This window comes from Hemiscyllium ocellatum, chromosome 43 (assembly GCF_020745735.1).
Source record: "Hemiscyllium ocellatum isolate sHemOce1 chromosome 43, sHemOce1.pat.X.cur, whole genome shotgun sequence".
NCBI classification, from domain to species: domain Eukaryota; kingdom Metazoa; phylum Chordata; class Chondrichthyes; order Orectolobiformes; family Hemiscylliidae; genus Hemiscyllium; species Hemiscyllium ocellatum.
This window is the reverse complement of record NC_083443.1, coordinates 34,912,884-34,932,681: the sequence shown is the minus strand read 5'-3', so window position 1 is coordinate 34,932,681 and position 19,798 is coordinate 34,912,884. Positions and strand designations below refer to the sequence as shown.

The window sequence follows — 19,798 nt, the reverse complement described above, 5'->3', positions numbered from 1 at the left end:
CCACGATACTGTGGCTCAGAGAGAGACCCCTGTGTCAGAGACCCTTCCGTGTCATAGACCCCACCCAGTGTCAGAGGCCTCCCCGTGTCAGAGACCCCCACCCTGTTTCAGGGACACCTCCCGTGTGCCACAGATCCCACCCCGTGTCAGAGACCCACACCCCGTGTCATAGATACATCCCGTGTGTCACAGATCCCACCCCGTGTCAGAGACACCTGTGTCAGGGACCACCCTCTGTCTCAGGGACCCCCCCCCCCCCCCCGTGTCAGGGAGCACCCCCATGTGTCAGAGACACCCTCCCGTGTGTCACAGACCCCACCCCATGTCAGAGACCCCTGTGTCAGGGGCTACCCCCCCCTCCATGTCAGGGACCGCCCTGTGTCAGGGACTGCCCTGTGTCAGAGACTCCCCCGTGTTAGGGACCACCCTGTGTCAGGGTCACCCCCCCCTCACCATGTCACAGACACCTAGGAGTCCATGAGCGGGTGGGGGCACCTGGAGTGCTGCTATATTCCCACATAAACTGCCCCATCGCTGGGTAAATGTTCTGTGGGTGGTTTGGGCACACAGCCACCAACTGATCAGATATATCCGGCTTTACCCTCGGTGAAGTAGCGCCCCAGAGGCCGGTATCCCATCACCAAGTCCCCCTTTATGTGGAGTGTCCTTGACACTGATCCAACTCCCTCAGAGCCAGCTCTCAGAGTGAGCAGAACCTCTGACACTCCTGGTTATATCAGTCAGTCAGGGCTCACTGATTGGACCAGGGAGCTCCAATCAGGGAGCTCCTATTCTATGAGGTCCACTTGATTGACCGTGTTACAATCACTACAGCAGGGAGAGAGCAGGAACGGGGGCTGAGTTGGATGATCAGCCATGATGGGTTCAAAGGGCTGAATGGTCCACTCTTGCTCTTAGTTTCTGTCTGTTCCATGTTTCTAACTGAAACATTTTGTAACCTTTACAGAAACATTTCCACACTCGATGCAGTCAGTCACAATGTCTCTTTCCCTTCTGGAAGTTGGATGTAAATATTTATTTTGAAATGGTCATGACCTTCCATTTCACTGGATGTAGAATATCCCATCAGCAACTTTCATTCCCGGCATCCCTCTGACCTTTCCCTGCTGCAATCAGCAACCGTTCTCCAATCCTGCACATCCTCATCTTACGATAATTGAAGAATTATTTTCAGTTGATATTAAAGTGGGGGGATATGCTGATGAAATGCAAATCCATTTGCATCTTTTTAACACACCAGAGGATATTCCGATTAGCTGGAGAATCAGGGGTTATCGGAGCGGATGGGAATGTAAACTTTGTACATTCTCCCCGTGTCTGCGTGGGTTTCCTCTGGGTGCTCCGGTTTCCTCCCACAGTCCAAAGATGTGCAGGTTGGGTGAATTGGCCATGCTAAATTACCCGTAGTGATAGGTGCATTAGTCAGGGGGATTACATGATTGGAGGGTAGGGAAACGGGTCTGGGTAGTATACTCTTTGGAGGGTTGGTGTGGACCCGTTGGGCCTAATGGCCTGTTTCCACGCTGTAGGGATTCTACGTTTTACGTTCTATGATATCAGCCAGGATCTCACTGAATGGGGGAGCAGATTCGAGGGGCCAAATGGCTTGTTGTTACTTGGATTTTGTCAGTTTGCATTAAATGCTTGCTTTAAAATAACAGTAATATCCTTGTTCGCTTGTATCATTAAAAATCATTTTGCAGCCGTCTCCCACAGCAGGTTAGTACAAATCCATTGTCTCATTCAGCCTCTCCTGAGGGGTCTGTATGTGGTGAATTAACATTTCAGGAGATGAAGCTGCTGCAGTTTGTGAGAGAACATTCACTCGGGGAGTTTTGTTTTGCAAACATTGTTCATTGGCATTAAATCTTTATTTTCTATTATTCCCTTCCCTTCTGTTCAGTGGGCCACCCCCTACAATGAGCTGTTACATGGAGTGCTGCTTTCAGCATTATCAGATTCCCATCATGTAGATTTATATTTAGTTATTTCACTTTCTAAAGCTAGGATCTCAATCACGCTGACTGTGCCCAGGCTTCGCTGAGTCGGTTTGGTGCTCTGAATGTCTAACTGCAACATGGATTTAATTTACTTCATACACGCAGTTGACCTCCCCCTGGAAACAGAGAGACATGGTACATTGAATCACCACAGCTCAGATCTGCAACTATCGATTGACTAACATCAGAATGTTTCAGAATCTGATAGGCAGAGACAGAACAAAATATCTGGATGGAAACATTTGAAGGCTTTTATTTTGTCAGCTACTGAGGTCTCCATCGTTCTTTGCATGTTTGAGGCTTTGTTCCAAAAATGAGATGAGTTCATTCTGGGAGTGTGAAGGTGTCAGGGCCCTGGTCCATCATGTTTTTGTGAAGTATATTCAATAAGGTTAACTCTTGGGAAGGTGGAGGTGAGCTGTCTGTCTCAGTCCATGTACTATAGGTAGATAGAGTCACAATGCCCTTAGGGAGGGTATTCCAGGATTGTGACCCAGTGATAGTGAAGGAACGGCGATATATTTCCAAGTCGAGATGGTGAGGGGCTTGGAGGGGAACTTGCAGGGGTGGTGTTCCTATGTATCTACTGCCCTTGTCTTTCTGAATGGAAGTGAACTTAGGTTTGGAAGGAGCTGTCTGGGGGGCTTTTACATGTGCAGATTGTATGAGGGCATTTTCAAAATAAATTAGACACAAGAAGATAACTAGGGTTGGAATGGGGCACATTAGGCACCTAAGTGTCAATCTGTGGGTGGAGTTGGAAAACAGAAGTGAGGTTTTAAATGATTTCCATTCATGATTCAGAAGAACAATGCAGGTACAGAAATCAGACAGGGTAAAAATAATGACTGCAGATGCTGGAAACCAGATTCTGGATCAGTGGTGCTGGAAGAGCACAGCAGTTCAGGCAGCATCCAAAGTGCAGCAAAATCGACGTTTCGGGCAAAAGCCCTTCATCAGGAAATCAGAAATCAGACAGAAATAGATCATTAATATAAGCAACGACCAGCAAGGGACCCAGCACTGAACCCTGCTGTGTGCTACTGGGCACAAGGTTCCAGTCACAAATACACCATTCCACCATTACCGTCTGCTCCTCGCCATGAAGCCAGTTTTGGACCAATCTTTATCAAAAGCCTTACCAACGCCCATGTACCTCCACCACACATTAAGTCACTTCCTCAAAAAACTCCATCAAGCCTGTGAGATGTGGCCTTTCTCTGACAGAATCACGTTCACAAATACCTCCTCCCCCTTGATTGCAATTTTTTCAATCATATCGCACTCCTCTGTCTGATTCGTTGCTTATATTAATGATCTAGCCATAATGTAGAGGAATGATCAGTAAGTTCTCAGGTGACACAAAACCTGTTGGGCTGGTAAATAGTGAGGAGGAAAGCCTTAGGCTAAAAGACAATATAGGTAGGGTAGGCGAGTCAGAACAGTGGCAAATGGAATCTGATCATGAAAAATATGTGGTGATGCATTTTGGGAGAACTAACAAGACAAGAGAGTTGATGATGAACAGTATGACCTTTTGGGGTTAGATGATCCATTGAACCTTGATGGCAGTAGGGCAGGTGGATAAAGGTGGTTAAAAAGTCATATGTTATACTTATCTTTACTAGTTGACTCATTGACTAGAAGAGCAATGATGTTAAGATGGAGCTACATATCCAGTTAGTTAGGTCACAACTGGAGCACTGTGAGCAGTTCTGGATGCCACATTATAGAAAAGATGTGATTTCACTAGAGACGGGGGCAGAGGAGACTCACCAGGATGTTGACTGGAGATGGAGTGATTCAGCAATGACGAGACAGGCTGGAGTTGGTTTCCTTAGTACAAAGAGGATTGAGGGGTGACCTGATAGAGATGTACAAAATGGTGAAGGGGATAGAGTGGGTGAAACCTTTCCCTTTAGCAGTGGGTTCAATAACCAGGGGATGGGGGTGAGATAATGTAAGGAGCAGCAGGAAATGCCAGCTCAGGCTTGGTTTTTGAAGGGTTCACGGATACATCTCAAAAGGGCATGAAGGAAAAGAGAGAATCTGTTTACTTGTGTTGCCCTGAAGCTGCCAGAGCCCAAGTCACCTCTTCACAGCTTATTGCTTTTTATATGTTCGTGAAATGAGAGATCCGTCTGTATGAAAGCAGAGTGTCAGGGGAGCGTGGATATCTCCAGAGCATGTGGTCAGAACTGGAAATGCTTTGGTTTTGTTTGGTTTTAATTTCAGTCAGGAGTGCCTTGGGTTCCTGCAGCTATCCTCCCAGCAAGACTTTGCCACATTCACCTCAACACAAACAACTCTTATCGTGACCCAGCATACAAAAGCAGCAGCAGGTCAGACAGCGCTCTGAGACAAGTGTGCTGCAAAGAAAATATGAGCTGTGCAAGGGAAAAGAGCTGTAGTGCAGGATTAGTGGGTGAGATAGAATCTACAACTGCATTTCAGATTTGATTCGCCTGGAGGATGAGGATAGGTAATCTTGAAGCCGGCTGGATCAATGAGATCAGAAGCTTTGGGTGTATGAAGGACAGACACCAATACGGGAGGTGCTGTCTGATCGACTTATTCCTGTGCATTCTTTATTTCCAGTGCCTGATGGATAATTTTGAGAGTAAGAAGACAAGAGAAAACGATGCAAAGTATTAGTGTATTATATCAAGTTATCAGAAACCCATTGATTAAAAACTAATCACCGTGGGCAGCACGGTGGCACAGTGGTTAGCACTGCTGCCTCACAGCGCCTGAGACCCAGGTTCAATTCCCGACTCAGGCGACTGACTGTGTGGAGTTTGCACATTCTCCCCGTGTCTGCGTGGGTTTCCTCTGGGAGCTCCGGTTTCCTCCCACAGTCCAAAGATGTGCGGGTCAGGTGAATTGGCCATGCTAAATTGCCCGTAGTGTTAGGGGTATGGGTGGGTTGCGGGTCGGTGTGGATTTGTTGGGCCGAAGGGCCTGTTTCCACACTGTAAGTAATCTAATCTAATCTAAAATGGAATGGTGGAGGGTTTTTGTTGTTAATTTTTGTAATTAGCAGAGAGCAGTGTTGACTTAAATGACAGCACCCTCAACTGAACAGTACTGTACACCATGAATCAAAACAGGTAGGAGCTTTCAGTCAGAAGCTGGTTGTTGTCAAATATTAATGTAAATTAGTTCAATATCCTAACTGTGTGTGCATAATGCAGTGCCTGAACATGTCACAGAGATGCACAGCACCCAACGGGGATAGTACCTCACACATTGTGATTCTCACTGCCCACTGCCCACACTGCACATTCGGCTCATTCTGAAGCACCATGCCCTAGGCACTGTACAAGAGTATGGGAATGAGACACTGTCCTGCTGCTCTCAGGCTTCCACATGGCCAGGATCTTGGACCCTATCCTGGGCCATTGAGAATTTCTATCAGCCCAACCTGTTTTTATGCATCAGAGACTTGGATTGGAGAAAGTGATGAAAATCTGTGAGCAAACCGAGAGAGGGTTGTCTCGCTGCTCTCACTGTACCGAAGGCTGGGCCATGGATCAACAAGGAGATTACACTGACTTAGACTTCCCCATGATGTGTCCAGGATAGGGAACAGGTCAATAAACCAATCCCTCTGCTAAGATAATGAAAGCAACCAATTTCCAATTTTCCTTTTCCATTTACTGGTTGTCCATTTTTGGCAGCAGGAAGGAGTCATTGAGTTTTGTCAGCACAGCAAGAGGCCATTTGGCCCATCCTGTTTGCACCTGCCATCAAACATCCTGTTCTAGCCCATTGTCCTGCAGTTGGCCCATTGCTTTGTATGTTGTGATGTTTCAAGTTGCATCTAAATAGATACTAGAAGTATGAGGGTTCCTGCCCATACATGCACCCCTCCTCCAACAATGCCTGCCCTCCCTCCCCCCAAAACACCGTTTCAAATTCTGCTGCTATTTGTTCTCCTGTTTAATTTGCCATGTCCAGACATCACATGGTAACGTGTTACTGATTTTCCTGCTTTCAACTGGGCAAAGTAACCAACACTGTGTCACCTTACATCGAGTGCTTCTTCCATTCTGTGTGTCGTGACAATATTCTCTTCTGGGACTGAATATGAGGTGACCCATGAGGCGATACACAATCAAGTGACACTCCCTGACTAAAAGCAGGGCAATCGCCAACTAAACCAGCTGTGATTGAATATTCCAATGGTCAGCTCAGCTGATTATTTGAAGATGAGGGCAGGATCTGACCAAACGATATAGGAACAGAAGTAGGCCATTAGGCCCATCGAATCTATTCTGCCATTTGGTGAGATCACTCACAAACACTTCCATTCACCAGATACAGGGCATGATTTCAGGAACATGACAGGAATAGTCCTGGAGCATTGTGTGTGACTGACCTCATTCACTATAACCCCATGAGAAGCAACAAATTCAAACTGAAGAAACGCCTATTCCCCACTTCCATCCAGTGCAGTGATTCCTGCCCTAGTAACTATAGGCCGGTGAGTCTCACTTCTGTTGTGGGCAAAGTCTGAGAGAGAATTGTAAGGGATAGGATTTATGAACATCTGGATAGGAATAATGTGATCAAGGATAGTCAGCATGGTTTTGTGAAGGGCAGGTCGTGCCTCACAAACCTTATTGAATTCTTTAAGAAGGTGACTAAGGAGGTGGACGAGGGTAAAGTGGTAGATGTGGTGTATATGGATTTTAGTAAGGCATTTGATAAGGTTCCCCATGGTAGGCTAATGCAAAAAATACAGAGATATGGCATTGAGGGTGAGTTGGAGGTTTGGATTAGGAATTGGCTGGCTGGAAGAAGACAGAGGGTAGTAGTTGATGGTAAAGGTTCATCTTGGAGTGCAGTTACCAGCGGTGTTCTGCAAGGATCTGTTTTGAGACCATTGCTGTTTGTCATTTTTATAAATGACCTGGAGGAGGGGCTAGAAGGTTGGGTGAGCAAGTTTGCGGATGATATGAAAGTCGGTGGAGTTGTGGACAGCGTAGAAGGCTGTGGCAGGTTACAGCGGGATATAGATAAGCTGCAGAGCTGGGCAGAAGGGTGGCAAATGGAGTTCAATGTAGCTAAGTGTGAAGTGATTCACTTTGGTAAGAGTAACAAGAAGATGGAGTACTGGGCTAATGGTCAGATACTTGCTAGTGTGGATGAGCAGAGGGATCTTGGTGTCCATGTACACAGATCTCTGAAAGTTGCCACCCAGGTAAATAGTGCTGTGAAGAAGGCAGATGGCGTACTGGCTTTTATTGGTAGAGGAATTGAGTTCCGGAGTCCTGAGATCATGTTGCAGTTGTATAAGACTCTGGTGTGGCCACATCTGAAGTATTGTGTGTAGTTTTGGTTAACATACTATAGGAAGGATGTGGAGGCACTGGAACGGGTGCAGAGGAGGTTTACCAGGATGTTGCCTGGTATGGTAGGAAGATCGTATGAGGAAAGGCTGAGGCACTTGGGGCTGTTTTCATTGGAGAAAAGAAGGTTTAGGGGTGACTTGATAGAGGTGTACAAGATGATTAGGGGTTTAGATAGGGTTGACAATGAGAACTTTTTTCCACGTATGGAGTCAGCTATTACGAGGGGGCATAGCTTTAAATTAAGGGGTGGTAGGTATAGGACAGATGTTCGGGGTAGATTCTTTACTCAGCGAGTTGTGAGTTCATGGAATGCCCTGCCAGTAACAGTGGTGGATTCTCCCTCTTTATGGGCATTTAAACTGGCATTGGATAGGCATATGGAGGATAGTGGGCTAGTGTAGGTTAGGTGGGCTTGGATCGGCGCAACATCGAGGGCCAAAGGGCCTGTACTGCGCTGTATTTTTCTATGTTCTATGTTCTATACAACTTTGTATTTTGCAAATGTGCCCAATTATTCTTCCTGCACAATAACACAAAATCACACAACCTCCAAGCCTGAAAAAGTCAAGATATAACTGGAGGCTGTTACAGTGAAGGTATTTTGACCAAGTAATCATTAAATTTAAATCATTAAAAAGCTGAAAACATGTCCACCTCAAACTGTTGGCACTTGGATCTCTTCCTGGATCATAGAGCCATAGCATCGTACAGCACAGAGATAGACCTTGACCACCATCTTCCCAAACTAAACCTGTCCCATTTGCCTGCGCTTGGCCCCTATTCTAACAAACCCTTCCTATTCGTGGAGTTATCCAAACATCTGTTAAATATTGTAACTGTACCTGCAACTGCCATTTCATCTGGTAGTTCTTTCCAGTATGAACCACTCTCTGTGTAAAATCGTTGCCCCGCTTGTCGTTTTTAAAGCTTGTTAAAAGTGTGCCCTCTAGTTTTGACCCACTCCCCCCCCCCGCCCCCCCCCGGAAAAAGACCCTTGTCATTGGCCTTGTCTGTGCCCCTCATGATTTTGTAAACCTCAGTAAGGTCCCACTTCAACCTCCTACGCTCCAGTGAAAGAATTTCATGTTTCCAGTCTACTTTTACATCTCAAACTCCCCATTCCCAGCAACATCCTGGTAAATCTTTTCTGAACCTTGTCCAGTTAATGATATCCTTCCTATAGCAGGGTGACCAGGACTACATACAGTACCCCAAAAGAGGCCTCACCAATGTCCTGTATGACCTCAACATCACATCCCAACTTCTGTACTCTATTAAAAATCACACAACACCAGGTTATAGTCCAACAGGTTTAATTGGAAGCACACTAGCTTTCGGAGCGACGCTCCTCTATCAGGAGATTGTGGAGGGCTCAATCGTAACACAGAATTTATAGCATAAATTTACAGTGTGATGTAACGAAATTATACATTGAAAAAATGATTGTCTGTTAAACCTTTCATCTGTTAAAATACAGTGATAGTTTCACTTCTTTCATGTGTAAATCACAAAACCTTTTTTTAAAAGTTGCATTTTCGGGTTAGCTGTTAACAATGGTGATAGCTCGACAATATGTTGAACTCTGGTATGAGTAGTGAAGGCAAGCTTACTAAATGCCTTCTTAACCACTCTGTCTACCTCTGATACAGTTTTCAAAGAATTACACATGTAAACCTCTGGGCCTCTCTGTTCTAGAACACTACCCACAGTCTTCCCATTAGTTGTATAAGTACTGCCCTTGTTTGTTTTACCAAATGAGATACCTGACATTTATCCAAAGTAAATTCCTTCTGCCACGCCTTAGCCCTTTGACCCAATTGATCAAGATCTCTTTGTAATTTTAGATAACCTTACACACACACACACACACACACACACACACACACACACACACACACACACACACACACACACACACACACACACACACACACACACCAGACAATGGGTACATGTGGATAAGTTACTGTTCAAGACCTTCACTGGATTAAGCTGCTATTCAGTACAGTCTGTGTTATTATCTATTCCTGTGTTCAGCAGATTCTCCACAATCAGCAGCCCCATACAAATGTCTGTCACAGGATCAGAAAGAACTGAATACCTTACAATGGCAGCATTACAATTCACCAGACACTTTACCCTCAATCTGCTAAATTTACAGTCAATTCAGTAAAATCCATTTACGTGTTAGTGACAATGGATTCTGAAGATTAGACGGTAGTGATGACTAATAAAGTTTATCTTTCACAATTCCTTGACACATAGACAAAGAATACCTACCAGCTCAGACCTAAAGCCAGTTCCCCGTACATATCGACTGGCTGACACCAGGATCTAGAATTCTGACAGTTCACTCATTGGTCAATTTCTTCAACTGACGGAGCATGGTGTGCACTGGGCTTCAGTTTATCAGCTCCCTAACTCCAACTCCCATTTACCGTATCCACATCTGTCTTTAAGGCACAGATTGATTTCTGTTTTATAAGAACATGCTGATTGGTCAATAACCAAACAACGAAGAAACAACAAATTATCTGTGTTGATGACGAACAAGACAAGAAATGTGTACGTGAGACAGAGAGAGTGGATGAGAGACAGTGAGTGTGTGTTTATATGGCTATGTGTGAGTGTGTTAGAGTGAGTAAGTGTGTGAGAAAGTGAGTGTATGAGCGAAAGTGAGAGACAATGTGCATGAGAGTGTGTGTGAGAGAGGAATGATGTGGAGATGCCGGTGTTGGACTGGGGTGTATAAAGTTAAAACTCACACAACACCAGGTTATAACTACCTGAGGAAGGAGCAGCACTCCAAAAGCTAGTGCTTCCAAATACACCTGTTGGACTATAACCTGGTGTTGTGTGATTTTTAACTGTGAGAAAGGAAGTGAGTGTGTGAGTGTGTCTGAGAGTGTGTGTGAGTGTGAGGATATGAATGTGTGTGTACTTGTGAATTAACTCATGAGTGATGTATTTGTTTGTGTGTGTCTGGGTGAGTGTGCATGTGTGTGTATCTGGGTAAGTGTGCATGTGTGTGCATCTGGTTGAGTGTGCATGTGTGTGTATCTGGGTGAGTGTGCATGTATGAGTGAGTGAGCATGTGTGTGTGTGAGTGAGGATGTGTGTGTATCTAGGTGAGTGTGCATGTGTCAGTGAGTGTGCATGTATGTATATCTCGGTGAGTGTGCATGTGTGAGTGAGTGTGCATGTGTGTGTATCTGGGTGAGTGTGCATGTGTGAGTGAGTGAGCATGTGTGTGTATCTGGGTGAGTGTGCATGTGTGAGTGATGTGCATGTGTGTGTATCTGGGTGAGTGTGCATTTGTGAGTGAGTGAGCATGTGTGTGTATCTCGGTGAGTGTGCATGTGTGAGTGAGTGTGCATGTGTATGTATCTGGGTGAGTGAGCATGTGTGTACGTGTGTGTGTGTGTGTGTGTGTGTGTGTGTGTGTGTGGTTTGTGAGTGTGTGTGTGGTTTGTGAGTGTGTGTGGGTCTGAGTCAATGGGAGTGTTTGTCGGACGTTTTGCAAATTGATTTGTTTGCTCTGATGAAGGCTCAGGCCCTCTGAGATTTGAAAAGGGGCAGCAGTTTGTGAGCAATTGTTTCTGTCCACGTTCACCTTGTGAGGTCACAGCAGAGGTCACCATTTAAAACAGCAATGGCGTGAAATCTTTTCACTCAGTGAGTATGGAATTCTCTTTCTGAAAAAGTGCTGGAAGTCGAGTCTTTGAATATTTTTAAGACAGAGCTGCAGACATTCTGAGCCAGAAAGGGGTCAAAGGGCAGGAATTTGCACAGTATGGAGGGACCGAATGGCCTACTCCTTGTTTTTGTCTTCTGCATCAACTTACATTTCCACTCTGGGTTACCTTCTGTTCCCACTCTCCATATCAAAGACACCGGGTAATTTGCTGAGCAGTTCAGTTGACGATTGCTACCATATTTCTCTGTCTTAAACTGCACAATGTTAAATCCTCTTTCTTCGTTCCTTTCCTCCTCAGCTCCTTCCAAGACCTTGTGAAGCAGTCTGACTTGTCCTATGGCACTGTGAGAGACTCCTCTGTCTACGAGTACTTTCAGGCAAAGGGGACCAACCCTCTGGAACAGGACAGCACATATGCTGAACTCTGGAGAACCATCAGTAAGAACAACGGTGCAGACAACTGTGTGTCAGCCACTAACGAAGGTATCCGAAAGGTAATATCACTATAGGAGGATCCAAACCAACCCTACCTTCCACCCTGTTCACCACAGCAAATCCATTCCCTCCATGTGGGATCCACCGTATAAAGTATTTTCCATCAATCTGTTCAGCGATGCTATGACACACAGTTGGATCAGGTGAGATTCGAACCTAGAGCTTTCACACAGAAGTAGGGACACAAGGTCCCAGTTACCGTTCAACATCTGCCATCTCTCTGAGCATAAGGTCTTTTCCAGACTTGCTGGAACCAATTCCCAGGTACTGATCTCATTAATAGCCAACTCCTGCTCTGTGTTCAAACACATACTGCTTTCCCCCAGTGATGAAACATCGACAGAATCGACCTGTAATTATCTTCCTTGTGACCAAGCAAAATCTTGTTTGCTCTGTTTTCCTTTTAACGCAAGCTGTTACCCACGGTCCAAAACTCATCTTTAACTCAGTTCCCAGTTCACAGCTGCAAACCAAAACTGATTAAAGAATAAAACAAAAATAATGAGAAATTGGTGATGGTTCTAACATGAAGTTGATAACAGAGAGTGGACATTTCAGGCAATCGATAGAAGACTCAGCCATGACATCAGCAAACATTGGTTTGACATTGTTGGGCGGTTGTGTCTGAAAGGGTAATGGAATCACATAAAATGGTGACATTACAAAGCCAATTGAATAAATATGTGAAGGGATAGAACTTATCGGGTTTTGGGGAAAGACCAGGGGCTGATGAATGAACTTTACCAAAGATGCTAGCACAGCTGTAGAGGGCTGACTGGTCTTTCTCCATACTGTATTGTTCTATGGAGTAGAAAAGATGTTCAACCATTTCTGCCCAGATTAGTTGTTCATGGTTTGAACATCTTTGATTGATGCCACCCTATTTCCCACCTCAAACCCGCTCAGGAACACACTTCCTCCCCTTGTACAAGGAACAAGGAGGAGATAGCATCGATGTAAGTCAATGTGAAAAAGAAGCAAGAGTGGCAGGAGAAAAATACACCTTCACCCAGCGAGGAGTCAGGGTCTGGAATGCACTGCCTGGGAATGTGATGGAGGCATGTTTAATGAGGCTTTCAAAATGGGCATTGAATGATCATTTGCATTTTAGAAAAAGCAAGGTTATTGGGGGGAAAGAGCAGGAGATTGGAACAAGAAGATGATGCTCCCCATAACCAGTGCAAGCCCGATGGGCTGAATGGCCTCTCTGTGCCTCTCTACAGGGTCAGCAATGATGGAGCTGACCCTGGAGATGTCGTCACTTTCCTGTCCACACCTTCTCCTACAACCAAGAGCAGCAGCTACCCTTGGGTCCACTCAGTTTCTTACTGTCATAGGAAACTAGAGAAGGGAGAGCAAACACCAGGCAATTTTAATCGCAGTTTCCAGATGATAAATCAATCACTTTTGAACATTGGTCTAACATTAATGGGTCATTTTCCAGACACGAAGGCATTGCACATTCTGAAGGTGTTAAAGTGAATCAGCTGACAGATTAATCTGATTGGTTCATGCATGTCTTCATCACTGCTGTGATTAATGACCAATCCATTAGGACAGGAGCTGTTGGAATATATTCCCACAGCACATGCTGCACTCTGAGATTTCCAAAATACATCCAACACCAGAGATGCTGGGAGCTAGAGGGACAGGACAGAGGAGTGGGTGCAGTCTGAGAAGGCCAGGGCACTGTGGTTGGAGTTGGGTCATCATGGGGTGACATTGGCATTTGTTGGGCGGGGGAGGTGGTGTTTTTCAGAGGGAGCAGCGTTACTGTCAGAGGTTGTAGTGCTATTGCAACTGTCGCAAGGAAATGGTCCTTTCGTATACAACCAACGTTCGAAAGCAGTGGGGGCATGGGGTGTGGTTGGTACCCACTGGGACTGAGCTGAGATGGGAGCAGCACAGCACTCCAGCCCAGAATCCCCTCAATTCTTAGATGCTATGACAATTACTTGCTAATGTCCACAGCACATCAGATAGAGGCAACTGAAAAATGCTGTTCCTGAATAATCCTGTTCCTGAATAATCCTGTTCCTGAATAATCCTGTTCCTGAATAATCCTGTACTTGAATGATCCTGTACCTGAATAATTTTATAACTGAAAAATCCTGTTCCTGAATAATTCTGTACCTGAATAATTTTATAACTGAAATATCCTATTCCAGAATAATCCTGTACCTGAATAATCCCGTAACTGAATAATCCTGTACCTGAATAATCCTGTTCCTGAATAATCCTGTAATTGAAAAATCCTGTTCCTGAAGAATCCTGTACCTGAATAATCCTGTTCCTGAATGATCCTGTACCTAAAGAATCCTGTACCTGAATAATCCTGTACCTGAATGATCCTGTACCTGAATAATCTTGTAACTGAAAAATCCTGTACCTGAATAATCCTGTACCTGAATAATCCTGTACCTGAGTAATTCTGTACCTGAATAATCCTGTTCCTGAATGATCCTGTACCTGAATAATCTTATAACTGAAAAATTCTGTTTCTGAATAATCTTGTACCTGAAAAATCCTGTAACTGAAAAATCCTGTTCCTGAATAATCCTGTACCTGAATAATCCTGTACCTGAATGATCATGTACCTCAATAATCCTCCACCTAAAAAATCCTCTAACTGAAAAATCCTGTACCTGAATAATCCTGTTCCTGAATAATCCTGTACCTGAAAAATCCTGTTCCTGAATAATCCTGTACCTGAATAATCCTGTACCTGAATAATCCAGATCCTGAATAATCCTGGACCTGAATAATCCTGTACCTGAATAATCCTGTTCCTGAATAATCCTGTTCCAGAATAATCCTGTACCTGAATGATCCTGTACCTGAATGATCCTGTAACTGAAAAATCCTGTACCTGAATAATCCTGTTCCTGAATACTCCTGTACCTGAATAATCCTGTTCTTGAATAAACCTGTTACTGAATGATCCTGTACCTGAAAAATCCTCTAACTGAAAAATCCTCTAACTGAAAAATCCTGTACCTGAATACTCCTGTAACTGAATAATCCTGTTCCTGAATAATCCTGTACCTGAATAATCCCGTAAGTGAATAATCCTGTTTCTGAATAATCCTGTACCTGAGTAATCCTGTACCTGAATAATCCTGTTCCTGAATGATCCTGTACCTGAAGAATCCTGTACCTGAATAATCCTGTTCCTGAATGATCCTGTACCTGAATAATCCTGTTCCTGAATAATCCTGTTCCTGAATGATCCTGTACCTGAATGATCCTGTACCTGAATAATCCTGTAACTGAAAAATCCTGTACCTGAAAAATCCTGTACCTGAATAATCCTGTTCCTGAATAATCCTGTAATTGAAAAATCCTGTTCCTGAAGAATCCTGTACCTGAATAATCCTGTCCCTGAATGATCCTGTGCCTGAAGAATCCTGTACCTGAATAATCCTGTTCCTGAATGATCCTGTACCTGAATAATCCTGTTCCTGAATAATCCTGTTCCTGAATGATGCTGTACCTGAATGATCCTGGACCTGAATAATCCTGTAACTGAAAAATCCTGTACCTGAATAATCCTGTTCCTGAATAGTCCTGTTCCTAAATAATCCTGTTATTGTGAAATCCTGTTCCTGAATAATCCTGTTCCTGAATAATCTTGTACCTGAATAATCCTGTTCCTGAATGATCCTGTACCTGAATAATCCTCTAACTGAAAAAACCTGTACCTGAATAATCCTGTACCTGAATAATCCTGTTCCTGAATGATCCTGTAGCTGAGTAATCCTGTACCTGAATAATCCTGTTCCTGAATGATCCTGTACCTGAATAATCTTATAACTGAAAAATTCTGTTTCTGAATAATCTTGTACCTGAATAATCCTGTAACTGAAAAATCCTGTTCCTGAAAAATCCTGTACCTGAATAATCCTGTACCTGAATAATTTTATAACTCAAAAAACCTGTTCCAGAATAACTCTGTACCTGAATAATCCTGTTTCTGAATAATCCTGTTCCTGAATGATCCTCTCCCTGAATAATCTTATAACTGAAAAATTATGTTTCTGAATAATCCTGTACCTGAATAATCCTGTTCCTGAATGATGCTGTAACTGAATAATTTTAGAACTGAAAAATCCTGTTCCTGAATAATCCTCTACCTGAATAATCTTATAACTGAAAAATCCTGTTCCTGAATAATCCTGTTCCTGAATAATCCTGTACCTGAATGATCCAGTCCCTGAATAATTTTATAACTGAAAAATCCTGTTCCTGAAGAATCCTGTACCTGAATAGTTTTATAACTGAAAAACCCTATTCCTGAATAATCCTGTTCCTGAATAATCCTGTAACTGAAAAGTCCTGTACCAGAATAATCCTGTTCCTGAATAATCCTGTAATTGAAAAATCCTGTTCCTGAAGAATCCTGTACCTGAATAATCCTGTTCCTGAATGATCCTGTACCTGAATAATCCTGTTCCTGAATAACCCTGTTCCTGAATAATCCTGTACCTGAATGATCCTGTACCTGAATGATCCTGTAACTGAAAAATCCTGTACCTGAATAATCCTGTACCTGAATAATCCTGTTCCTGAAGAATCCTGGACCTGAATAATCCTGTTCCTGAATAAACCTGTTCCTGAATGATCCAGTACCTGAATAATCCTCTAACGGAAAAATCCTCTAACTGAAAAATCCTGTACCTGAATAATCCTGTAACTGAATAATCCTGTTCCTGAATGATGCTGTACCTGAATGATCCTGGACCTGAATAATCCTGTTTCTGAATGATCCTGTACCTGAATAATCCTGTTCCTGAATAATCCTGTACCTGAGTAATCCTGTACCTGAATAATCTTATAACTGAAAAATCCTGTTCCTGAATAATCCTGTTCCTGAATAATCCTGTACCTGAATGATCCAGTCCCTGAATAATTTTATAACTGAAAAATCCTGTTCCTGAAGAATCCTGTACCTGAATAGTTTTATAACTGAAAAACCCTATTCCTGAATAATCCTGTTCCTGAATAATCCTGTAACTGAAATGTCCTGTAGCTGAATAATCCTGTTCCTGAATAATCCTGTAATTGAAAAATCCTGTTCCTGAAGAATCCTGTACCTGAATAATCCTGTTCCTGAATGATCCTGTACCTGAATAATCCTGTTCCTGAATAACCCTGTTCCTGAATAATCCTGTACCTGAATGATCCTGTACCTGAATGATCCTGTAACTGAAAAATCCTGTACCTGAATAATCCTGTACCTGAATAATCCTGTTCCTGAATAATCCTGGACCTGAATAATCCTGTTCCTGAATAAACCTGTTCCTGAATGATCCAGTACCTGAATAATCCTCTAACGGAAAAATCCTCTAACTGAAAAATCCTGTACCTGAATAATCCTGTAACTGAATAATCCTGTTCCTGAATGATGCTGTACCTGAATGATCCTGGACCTGAATAATCCTGTTTCTGAATGATCCTGTACCTGAATAATCCTGTTCCTGAATAATCCTGTACCTGAGTAATCCTGTACCTGAATAATCCTGTTCTGAATGATCCTGTACCTGAAGAATCCTGTACCTGAATAATCCTGTTCCTGAATGATCCTGTACCTGAATAATCCTGTTCCTGAATAATCCTGTTCCTGAATGATCCTGTACCTGAATGATCCTGTACCTGAATAATCCTGTAACTGAAAAATCCTGTACCTGAATAATCCTGTACCTGAATGATCCTGTTCCTGAATAATCCTGTAATTGAAAAATCCTGTTCCTGAAGAATCCTGTACCTGAATAATCCTGTTCCTGAATGATCCTGTACCTGAATAATCCTGTTCCTGAATGATCCTGTTCCTGAATGATCCTGTACCTGAATGATCCTGTACTTGAATAATCCTGTTCCTAAATAATGCTGTAATTGAGAAATCCTGTTCCTGAATAATCCTGTTCCTGAATGATCCTGTAGCTGAGCAATCCTGTACCTGAATAATCCTGTTCCTGAATGATCCTGTACCTGAATAACCTTATAACTGAAAAATTCTGTTTCTGAATAATCTTGTACCTGAATAATCCTGTAACTGAAAAATCCTGTTCCTGAAAAATCCTGTACCTGAATAATCCTGTACCTGAATAATTTTATAACTGAAAAATCCTGTTCCATAATAACTCTGTACCTGAATAATCCTATTCCTGAATGATCCTCTACCTGAATAATCTTATAACTGAAAAATTCTGTTTCTGAATAATCCTGTACCTGAATAATCCTGTTCCTTAATAATCCTGTTCCTGAATATCCTGTACCTGAATGATCCTGTACCTGAATAATTTTACAACTGAAAAATCCTGTTCCTGAATAATCCTGTCCCTGAATAACCTTATAACTGAAAAATCCTGTTCCTGAATAATCCTGTTCCTGAATAATCCTGTACCTGAATGATCCAGTACCTGAATAATTTTATAACTGAAAAATCCTGTTCCTGAAGAATCCTGTACCTGAAGAGTTTTATAACTGAAAAATCCTATTCCTCAATAATCCTGTTCCTGAATAATCCTGTAACTGAAAAGTCCTGTAGCTGAATAATCCTGTTCCTGAATAATCCTGTAATTGAAAAATCCTGTTCCTGAAGAATCCTGTACCTGAATAATCCTGTTCCTGAAAGATCCCGTACCTGAATAATCCTGTTCCTGAATAATCCTGCTCCTGAATAATCCTGTACCTGAATGATCCTGTACCTGAATGATCCTGTAACTGAAAAATCCTGTGCCTGAATAATCCTGTTCCTGAATACTCCTGTACCTGAATAATCCTGTTCTTGAATAAACCTGTTACTGAATGATCCTGTACCTGAAAAATCCTCGAACTGAAAAATCCTCTAACTGAAAAATCCTGTACCTGAATACTCCTGTAACTGAATAATCCTGTTCCTGAATAATCCTGTACCTGAATAATCCCGTAAGTGAATAATCCTGTTTCTGAATAATCCTGTACCTGAGTAATCCTGTACCTGAATAATCCTGTTCCTGAATGATCCTGTACCTGAAGAATCCTGTACCTGAATAATCCTGTTCCTGAATGATCCTGTACCTGAATAATCCTGTTCCTGAATAATCCTGTTCCTGAATGATCCTGTACCTGAATGATCCTGTACCTGAATAATCCTGTAACTGAAAAATCCTGTACCTGAATAATCCTGTACCTGAATAATCCTGTTCCTGAATAATCCTGTAAGTGAAAAATCCTGTTCCTGAAGAATCCTGTACCTGAAAAATCCTGTCCCTGAATGATCCTGTGCCTGAAGAATCCTGTACCTGAATAATCCTGTTCCTGAATGATCCTGTACCTGAATAATCCTGTTCCTGAATAATCCTGTTCCTGAATGATGCTGTACCTGAATGATCCTGGACCTGAATAATCCTGTAACTGAAAAATCCTGTACCTGAATAATCCTGTTCCTGAATAGTCCTGTTCCTAAATAATCCTGTAATTGTGAAATCCTGTTCCTGAATAATCCTGTTCCTGAATAATCTTGTACCTGAATAATCCTGTTCCTGAATGATCCTGTACCTGAATAATCCTGTAACTGAAAAAACCTGTACCTGAATAATCCTGTACCTGAATAATCCTGTTCCTGAATGATCCTGTAGCTGAGTAATCCTGTACCTGAATAATCCTGTTCCTGAATGATCCTGTACCTGAATAATCTTATAACTGAAAAATTCTGTTTCTGAATAATCTTGTACCTGAATAATCCTGTAACTGAAAAATCCTGTTCCTGAAAAATCCTGTACCTGAATAATCCTGTACCTGAATAATTTTATAACTCAAAAAACCTGTTCCAGAATAACTCTGTACCTGAATAATCCTGTTTCTGAATAATCCTGTTCCTGAATGATCCTCTCCCTGAATAATCTTATAACTGAAAAATTATGTTTCTGAATAATCCTGTACCTGAATAATCCTGTTCCTGAATGATGCTGTAACTGAATAATTTTAGAACTGAAAAATCCTGTTCCTGAATAATCCTCTACCTGAATAATCTTATAACTGAAAAATCCTGTTCCTGAATAATCCTGTTCCTGAATAATCCTGTACCTGAATGATCCAGTCCCTGAATAATTTTATAACTGAAAAATCCTGTTCCTGAAGAATCCTATACCTGAATAGTTTTATAACTGAAAAACCCTATTCCTGAATAATCCTGTTCCTGAATAATCCTGTAACTGAAAAGTCCTGTACCAGAATAATCCTGTTCC

The 19,798-nt window shown here is 42.6% G+C and overlaps 1 protein-coding gene across 1 annotated transcript in view; it reads left to right on the top strand.

Annotated features, from left to right (window-relative positions):
- LOC132834997 (glutamate receptor ionotropic, delta-1-like) overlaps positions 1-19,798 on the top strand; it is an 831,861-nt gene that overhangs the window by 763,556 nt on the left and 48,507 nt on the right. The window contains exon 13 of the mRNA XM_060854217.1: positions 11,374-11,569. Coding sequence (XP_060710200.1) covers positions 11,374-11,569 — 196 coding nt within the window. The remainder of the gene's footprint in view (positions 1-11,373; positions 11,570-19,798) is intronic.